We start from the raw sequence: 9,302 nt of genomic DNA on the forward strand, positions 1-9,302 counted from the left end.
ATGGGTATTTAAGCGACTAAACAGCGTGTAAGCGATTTTCAGAGCCGGGGAGAAAACCATTTTATATTGGAATTAAAGTGCAAAAATGGCGGACACTCAAAAAAAGTCAGCGAAAACAACTCCGAGAAGAAGGGAAGTGAAAGTTATAGAACTCATAGCAGAAGCCACCAAGCCGATTCTTGAGCAACTTGTTGGTATTAACCATCAGCTTGCCAAGATAAATCAACAACTCATGTCCTGGCAGTTGGCAACATCAGCAGAAAAGATGGAACAGAGTGCTGTCAAAGCAAAAGAGATGGACACTAAAATTAACAGTGATTTCAAAGAGATAAGGAGAGAAAGCATGAGAGAAACAGAAATTTACAAGGACTTAACTCCTTCCCGGCAGATGTTTTTAGAAAGTGTCATCTTAAATTCGGCTGATAGAAAAGAGCTTGAACCTGACCTCAAGATCAAGAAGCCTGTGAGATGCCACTGGGCCCCGAGGATGAGACCAAGAAGGAAGAGGCTTAAGATTGGGGGTGTTATCTCTTTGGAGACAGAGGAGGGTTGCAGAATTTCAAGTGAACGTCTAAGAAGCCATCAAGATTTTAGAGAGAATTAGCATAGATGTAAAGGCAGAAGGACTCTGAAAATTGCCCTTACGAAGAGAGCTGGAGGAGATGCTCTGGAAATCTTCTCATAACAAGTAATAAACTAACACATAAGCTTAGAAAGACAGGATCTCACAAAGTATATTGTTTATTAACAGTTTTTTTTATTACTAACTGCAGTCTAACAGGGTAATGATCTCCTACTCTTGGGTTTTTAGTTTAGTGTGGATTACTTTTCTTTCTCCTTAGTTGTAGCTCCCCTTCCCTTCTTTTCTTTGTAGTTTATGCAGTATTATAAAAAATTTAAAAATCCCCTTCGGGGGTCTTAAAAAAATGAACAGAAGCTCTAAATGTGAAGCTCCTGAAGGCTTTACCTGTTCAGAAAGGCACATGTTTATGTGATCAGGCCGAAGGCATTCAGATGCTGCACACATGCATGCTCCCAACTATGACTCAGGTGAGCCATAATCTTTTTGTCAACCTATCCATCCCAGCACTTGACTCTATCAGCCGAGTGACTACCTAAACTATATGCATAGCTGCAAACAGGTCCACACAAAGAAGGACAAGAACATTCTAAGAGACTGAATATCTGCACAGCCAATAGCCTTTGGGCTAAGAAACTTCTTCTAATTGATTCAGGCAACCAAACAGGTAACTGTATATGTGGACCTCACCAGATGGCCAAATCAAATAGATTACATAATTGGAAGCAGAAGACAGAGAAGCTCTATTCTCTCTGCTAAAACAAGATCAGGAGCTGATTATGGTTCAGACCATGAATTGTTAATATTGAAAATTAGAATGAATCTGAAGAAAAAACACTAAAACTTTAATAGTGCCAAAATACACTCTAAACAACCTTCTTGAAGAGTTTAAGACCATGTAAAGAACAGATGTGCATTATTAAGCTCAAGTGAACATGAACCGGAGGAACTATGAGTTGAAATCAGAGATATTATCAAGGAAGAATGTGCAAAGCCTATTCCCGAAGACAAAAGAAATGAAAACCCTTGATGGATGATCTAACCCTTAAAATTGCTAAAGAAAGATGAGAAGTAAGAGCAAATAGAGTCAGTTCTACATGGAGTGTTCCAGTGACGTGCATGCAAAGACAAAGAGAACTATTATAATAACCAGTGTAAAGAAATAGAAGAGAAAAACAAAAAAGGAACAACAAGAGATCTGTTCCACAAGATCAAAGAAATCAAAGGGAAATTTAAAGCATGGTTAGGCAAGCTGAATGGTCAACACAGAAGTACATTAACAAAATAAAGAAAAGATGGGAACAATACACTGAAGAACTACACGGAACAGATGAAAGAAGGCCAGATTCCCGCCACGGAGTCGCTGGGGGTGGGGTCGCTCTCTAGGCCTTCACTCTGTAGCCACGCACACAGAGGTTTTGGCTGTAATGGCCAACTCTGAAGCCAGCTGGAACTCCGTTCCTGTGTGTTCCTGCTACAGAGGTAAGGCCTGGAGAGCAAACCCCCCCCCTCGGCGACTCCAAGGCAGGCAGGCCAGGGCGGCCCCTGGAAGGATCAGGGAGGCATTTAAATGCCTCCCCGTGCCTTCCCCGGCCTGTCCAAGGGCCAGCTTGTCTGGGTTCCCTGCAGCCAGGGGGCGCCCAGGCAAGCCAAGGGAAGACAGTTTAAACTGTCTTCCTTTCCCCTTCAAGCCAAGCCAAGGGAAGGCACGGGAGTGTGGCCTAATATGCTAATGAGCTGTGCTGTCAGGGGTGTGGCCTAATATGCTAATGGTTTCTGCTGCTGGGTGTGGCCTATTATGCTAATGAGTTTGTGCTGGGCTTTTTCTACAAAAAAGCCCTGAGTATAAGGATAGTAAGGTATCTGATGAAGGGAGCTTTGAGTCTCAGAAGCTCATATCCCACAAATCTTGTTGGTCTCTTAGGTGCTACTGGACTCAAATATAAGTGTAAAGATGTGTTGTTGGCAACCAAGATCAAAATAATTTACCTAGAAGATACAATGACTAAACTGAGGCCATTGTATTTTGGTCACATTGTTAGAAGACAAAATTCACTGGAAAAGACAATTATGGTGGGAAAAGTTGAAGGCAACAGAAAAAGAGGAAAACCATCATGAGATTGATTGACTCAATCAATGAAGTCACAGCCCTCAGTTTGTAAGACCTGTGCAAGGCTGTTAGTGACAAGACATTTTGGAGGCATCATAAGTTGGAAGCAACTTGACGGCACTTCACACACACACACTGTCCATTAGCACTAGAAAAATAATTTTACAAATGAGAGGTGAGCAGAGGATAATCTGCCACATAAAAATTTAACTGATTCAGATTTAAAACCTGCAAAATACCTTGTGGAAATCCACAAGAATTGCAAGTGTGTTTCTCTCATGTAATGGCAAAATACAACCACCCCAACACGTTTCGAGCACCAGCAGCTCTTCACTGGGGAATCCAATGTGGTCACTAGTAGAGGATGTTGCAAAAATGCATTAGAGAGGCACATGCAAATCCCCCCCCCCAAGAACTGTTGATGATGGGGACAATTTTACATGCTGCTATGTGAAATACTCTTGCGTCTTTTGTGGTTTTTTTAAAAAAGTGATACAGAGTACAAAAGTATAGAGTAGTAAACCTCTTTGCATTATTCTGTTTTATCTTTGCTATTCAATCCAAATGCTTTATCATACTTGTAATTTGCCTGCTGATTGACTGACTCATTCTTACTGTTTTTGTAATCCAACTTGAGCCCCAGCGAGACAGACTTCAACTGCAGCTAATATCAACTTGCCAAGCTGACCGTACTCAGATTCTTCTGATGCATAAACAGGAAGACCTCTTAGATACAGGCAATATTTTGTGTTATATCAAATTTTTAAAAACCCAAACATGACAGAGCTCTCACCTTCACAGCAGGTGTTCTTGTACATTTCTTACATTTTAAGATATTTTAGCCCACTTCCAAAAGGATTCAAGGTGTGTTTAAAAATACATGATAAAATCAGACAAGCAATTAAGATTTACATATAGAATACACATTAAAACAGCTTCACCCACTATTGAAAGGCCCATCTATTTAATTTGGTTTTCCACTGTCATTGAAATACTAGCAATATGGAGGCCTTCCTGACCTGCTCACCATTCCATCACCCAGGTTGCGAAGGAAGACACATCTTCTACACATTTGGAAGTTTGCAGAGCTTCAGAATTTGTCACCAGGGGCCACGAAGAAGAGTAGGTTTTTATACCCTGCTTTTCTCTACCTTAAGGAGTCTCAAAGTGGCTTACAATCTTCTTCCTTTCCTCTCTCCACAATGTGCACCTTGGGAGGTAGGTGGGGCTGAGAGAGCTCTGAGAGAACTGTGACTGGTCCAAGGTCACCCAGTTGGCTGTATGTGGAGAAGTGGGGAATCAAACCTGGTTCTCCAGATCAGAGTCTGCTGCTCTTAAACCACTACACCACGCTGGTCCTCATGAAAGAAGGATTTGGACTCAAACCAAGGAAGAGCATGCCCTGGAGCACGATGCTGAGCAATATTTGCACTCTGCCGTCACCTGCACTCCTAACTACTGGAAGTGTCACACTGACAACACTCAAAACCACACGAACATTTAAAGTACTTAATGACTTGGAAATCTTTCCCAACATTCATATTATGCTTTTCCCCGGCTGAAATGTCATCACACTTCCCTCTGTCTAATGCAGGAAAAGACATTGCTTCTTGCTTACCCTGAATGTCGGTTCTGCTCCTAGACTGGATGCAATGGCAGGATATAGTGCATAACCCGACATTCCTGCATTACTTGTCCCAAGCACCAGAGAACCATTTTGCCCTGTAAACTGGGCAAGCATTCTACAGTGCAATGACCTCTATAGTGCCCTGCCAGCAATGCACTCCTGCTCTGACACAGAAATACAGTCTCTTCAACAAAGTGAAAACAGTCTTTAAAGTGCTTGGACAAATGGAGGGAAAGTGCACTCCTGCTCTGACACAGAAATACAGTCTCTTCAACAAAGTGAAAACAGTCTTTAAAGTGCTTGGACAAATGGAGAGAAAGAGACAACTAAGTAATAAGTTTCCACCTACTCTGACCGGCAATCGCTCTCCAGGGTCTGAAGGAGAGGTCTTTCCCATCACCTACTACTTCATCCTTTTACCTGGAGATGCCAGGGATGGAAACCAGGACCTTTCACGTGCAAATCCTGAACTCATGAAGCTGCCTTATATATCAGACCATCAATCTATCCAAGCCTTTATTGTCTACTCTGAATCGCAGCAGCTCTCCAGGGTCCCGGACAGTAGTCTTTTCCAACCCTTCCTGCCTGCTTTTCAACTAGGTGTGAGCGGGGCAACAACCCCCCCCCAACACTGCTTGGAACTGAACCTCAGACCTTCTCTATGGAGCCTGGGAGAAAAAAGGATGCCACTTTAAGAAATATATTTAGAAGCAACACTTATTTGCGCAGCTGAATGTTTTGTTAGCTGCAACCACAACAGCCTTCCAACGAGAGAGGGAGAGAAGACAGCAGGGGCTTCCAGGAGAGGCGCATCTCTGTCCCAATCCCGCCCACCTAGGGTTGCCAGATCCAAGGTGGGAAATTCCTGGAGATGTTGGGGATGGAGCCTGGGGAAGACAGGGACCTCAGTGGGGTGCAATGCCATACAGTCCACCCTCCAAAGCATCCGTTTTCTCCAGGGGAACTGATCTCTGTAGTCCGGAGTTGAGCTGATATTCCAGGGGCTCCCCAGGCCCCACCTGGAGGCTGGCATCGCTACGCCCGCCCCTTCCCTCGTCCTTACCCGCCGGGCGAGTACTCCAGGTTGAAGACGGCTCCGTGCGTGCGGGTAATGGGCGACACCGAGTCGGCGGGCTGGATGGCGCCGTAGAGCCCGGTCATGGCCCGGAAGGTGTCCCTGGCCGGCTCCACGAAGCAGCCGCCCCGGCCCAACCGCCGCCCGCGCAGCCAGGAAAACAAGCCCCCCCCCGGCACCGAGACCGGCACGGAGGAGGAAGCGGCGGCGGAGGCCGGGGGCGACTTGGGCGACGGAGGGGGGGACGGCGGGGACGGCGGCGGCGTCACTCGGTACGTGTCGCGCGGCGGCGGCGGCGATGACCGCTCCGGGCCGGCGACCCAGCGCCCTTTCCAGCTCATCCCGAGACTGGCGGCGGCAGCGGCAGCATCCCCCACTCACACACCCTTCAGAGGCCGCTTCTTCCCGCCCCCTCCCCAACTTCCGGTGCGGAGTGCATCTGCCAAACGGCGCCGCCGAGGAGCGCGCGAGCCTCGGCCTCGATAGGCCCCGCGGCGCCAGAAGCCACGCCCCCCCGGTGAGGCGCAGCCTATCCGCGGCGCTCGGGAATGCCCGTTGAGAAGGCAAACGAAGGGACCTCGGGGACCCCAACTGCCTTGGAAAAGGGGCCGTTGACTTGGAAGCAAAGCCCGCCCCCCTCCCCACTGTATTTGTGGCTAGATCAGGATGCGCACTCGGCAGCAGACTGTTAAGTCTGTCTGTAGCAGTAGAAAAGAGCAAGAAGAGTCCAGTAGCAACTTAAAAGACTCACAAAATCTGCGGGCAGGGGGTGCGCTTTCGTGAGTCACGGCTCGCTTCGTCAGATACATTTCACGAGGTTGATGGATTTCCATCCTTTTTTTTTTAATGTTTTTTTTATTTTTTTCAATTTTTAATTTATAACAATTCTAACACTTCAAACGGTGCCTTCCATGGAGACAGATCGAGATGGGCAGCCGTGTTAGTCTGGCTGTAGCAGTAGAAAAGAGCGAGAGTCCAGGAGGCTCCTTAAAGACTAACAGCATTTGTGGCTGGGGATGAGCGTTCGTGAGTCACGGCTCACTTCGTCAGATACATTTCACGAGGTTGATGGGTAGCCGTGTTAGACTGGCTGTAGCAGTAGAAAGCTGCTGCGGTGGCTCAAGTGGTTAAGACGCTGAACTGTAGGCTGTGGAAGGTCAGTAGTTCAGCAGTTCGAGACCAGAGTGTGCCGCATGATGGAGTGAGCTCCTATCTCTAGTTCCAGCTCCTGCCAACCTAGCAGTAGGAAAGCAAGAAATTGGAAGTAGATAAATAGGGACCACTTCGGTGGGAAGGTAACAGCGTTCCGTGCGCCTTGGTGTTTAGTCATGCTGGCCACATGACCATGGAAATGTCTTCAGACAGCGCTGGCTCTTCGGCTTTGAAACGGAGATGAGCACCGCAACCCTAGAGTCGGATTTGACTGGCTTTAGAGCAAGGGAACCTTTACCTTTACCTAGCAGTAGAAAAGAGCGAGAGTCCAGGAGGCTCCTTAAAGACTAACAGCATTTGTGGCAGGGGATGAGCTTTCGTGAGACGCTGCTCACTTCTTCATGAAAGCTCATACCCTGCTGCGACATATTTTGTTAATCTTTAAGGCGCTACTGCACTCTTGCTCTTTTCTATATTTGTGGCTGTAGAACTTAGTCCCGAGCAAGCACCCGTAGCTACAACTGAGGTTACCGTGGCAAGTGGTAGCTGGCTAGAATTTTACTAGTTTCGACTTTGCCAGAACGAAAAGGATACCAAAATCAGGGGAATTTTCCTTATTGAGCGTGAGGGGAAAAACATTCAAGTCCCAGCAGTAACACCAGAGGGGTAACTATGTCACGCTGTTGCAGCAAACAGGAGACCACTCGTGTACACCCTTGGTGGCAGAAAGTGCCCTCAAGTCACAGCTGATTTATGGCAACCCAGTAGGCGACGTTCAGAGGTGGTTTGCTATTGCCTGCCTCCACATCACTACTCTAGTATTCCTTGGACGTCTCTCATCCAAATACTAACAAGAAAATAAAGGGCTGCATGTGTCACAGAAGATAAAAATAGGGCCAAGGCCAATGTTGCAAAAACAGGTAAAACATACGGTACTTTATTACTCAAAACTTCTAAACATTCCCTTCATGTTTTGCCAACAGGCTTCGTCATGGGAATCTGTTCATCATGCAGTAGTTCTTCAAAAAGAGTTTTTGGAAATATAAGTAATAAAGTATAGTTTTATCTGGTTTTGCACCATCAGCTTTGGCCCTATTTTTATCTCCATCCAGATACTAGCCAGGGCTGACCCTGCTTAGCTTCCCAGAGCTGACAAGATTGGACTAGCCTGGGCACTGGTACCCTTAAAGACTAACAAAAGTTATTCCAGCAAAAGTTTTAGGGGGACTAGACCCCACTTTCGTGAACTTATTTAGGCATCTGAAGACTTGGGCGCAAGTTCATAAAAGCTCATGTTAGAATAGCATTCTGTGAGCTGTTAAGTGCAATTTTACCCAGAGAAGGCGTGTGTACACAGGTATCCCTACAGGTTGCATATAGCCATGTCATACCTTTTCAGAACCAACCTAGATGATACAACACAGGGTGCAAGCTTCTGACCTCTCCAGAACTCTTCTTCAGACTGGATGCTAAAGGGGGTGGGGGAAGAGGAACTAAAACGGACTTCGCGTCTTGTCAGCATCCTATATGGTATGCTGCTGAGCAGGTGTCCAAATTTAAAGTGGTGCTGGTGTCATGTTGTGCCCTTGTCCTTCTGGGAAGAAGCAGCAGCAAAACAAAACACCCAAACAGCAGTTTAATCAAACTCCTCTCTAGCAACAAACGGATCACACAGCTCCCTTACGGGTGAAAGGAGTGGGAAAAACATGATCATATATACCCAGAGGAACTGCATTCCTTTGGTCATTAAAAAAAATAAAACAAAAGAGACATTGCACATACCCTGGGGCACTTTACCCCTGGGACTGTTGCTTTCAGCACAGGGAAGAAAACAAGCCCTCTTAGAATCTTCACATTCAAGCACTGGAAAACAACCTAGGTCCAGCGAGGAACATGAATGTAACAGCTCTATGCTGAATGAGGCCCCATTGAGCAGAACTAGAAAACCATAAACACAATCCTTAATAACACTTTTTATTAGGACCAACTCAATGACACACAACAGTTCCCCAGAACACTTTATCAGGTCACATGTTACTTCTGACATAGCCTCTTGTTCAAACTAGTCCATTGCCCACAAAAAGTAGCTACAAGTGCACTGTTAGCATATTCAAGAGCCATCAACTGGGCGTGTGTGTGGCTAGCATGCAAACATATTTGCCTTGCATGGTTTGGAGACGTTAAGTGTATGCAAAGTTTAACAGATAAGCTCTTCAGTCCTCCTAGCGTCATGTTTAAATTAAGCCCGAGATTTTAGAACCAGAGATATCAAAGACTGAACCTGAGTTATACTGTATGCAAAGCCTACCTCTAAGCCAGAAGCCCTCCTCCAGAGAGAGGGACCATGGAGTTTATGAGATAAGTGTGGCGCAAAGACAACAATTTTGCCCTCTCTCTCAAATTTCTTACCTAGCAGATGAGAAGAACCCTGCCAAGACAGACACCAAATTCAGAGAAGGATGTGAGGCAGAACGTTTCATCCCCTCAGCTATATTTGGGCAAGTATCTTGAACCTATTGTTGGGAGGAGAACATCTCCTTCAGAGCCCTATGCACCCATACCCACACATGCCAAACTGAGTTCAATAACACTAGGAATTAGGATTCATTACCTTTAATCAATTATCAGGTCAATCTGAATGCTTACCTAGCTATCATGGGGGCACGTGTAGTAATTTCCACAGCCCACTGCAACAAATCCCTTTGGCATCATAAAGCTTTCATAGGCTCGACACCACTTCTGTCAGATGTCTACCTCC

At 46.0% G+C, this 9,302-nt stretch overlaps 1 protein-coding gene across 1 annotated transcript in view; it reads right to left on the bottom strand.

Annotated features, from left to right (window-relative positions):
• The window catches only part of DCAF10 (DDB1 and CUL4 associated factor 10), a 27,012-nt gene extending 21,199 nt beyond the window's left edge, over window positions 1–5,813 (bottom strand). Inside the window, exon 1 of the mRNA XM_015407490.1 lies at window positions 5,381–5,813. Within this exon, the coding sequence (XP_015262976.1) occupies window positions 5,381–5,733 (353 nt within the window). The 5' untranslated portion in view covers window positions 5,734–5,813. The remainder of the gene's footprint in view (window positions 1–5,380) is intronic.
• Window positions 5,814–9,302: the final 3,489 nt, after the last annotated feature.

Source organism: Gekko japonicus, unplaced genomic scaffold, assembly GCF_001447785.1.
Source record: "Gekko japonicus isolate JY-2015 unplaced genomic scaffold, Gekko_japonicus_V1.1 scaffold790, whole genome shotgun sequence".
Lineage (NCBI taxonomy): Eukaryota > Metazoa > Chordata > Lepidosauria > Squamata > Gekkonidae > Gekko > Gekko japonicus.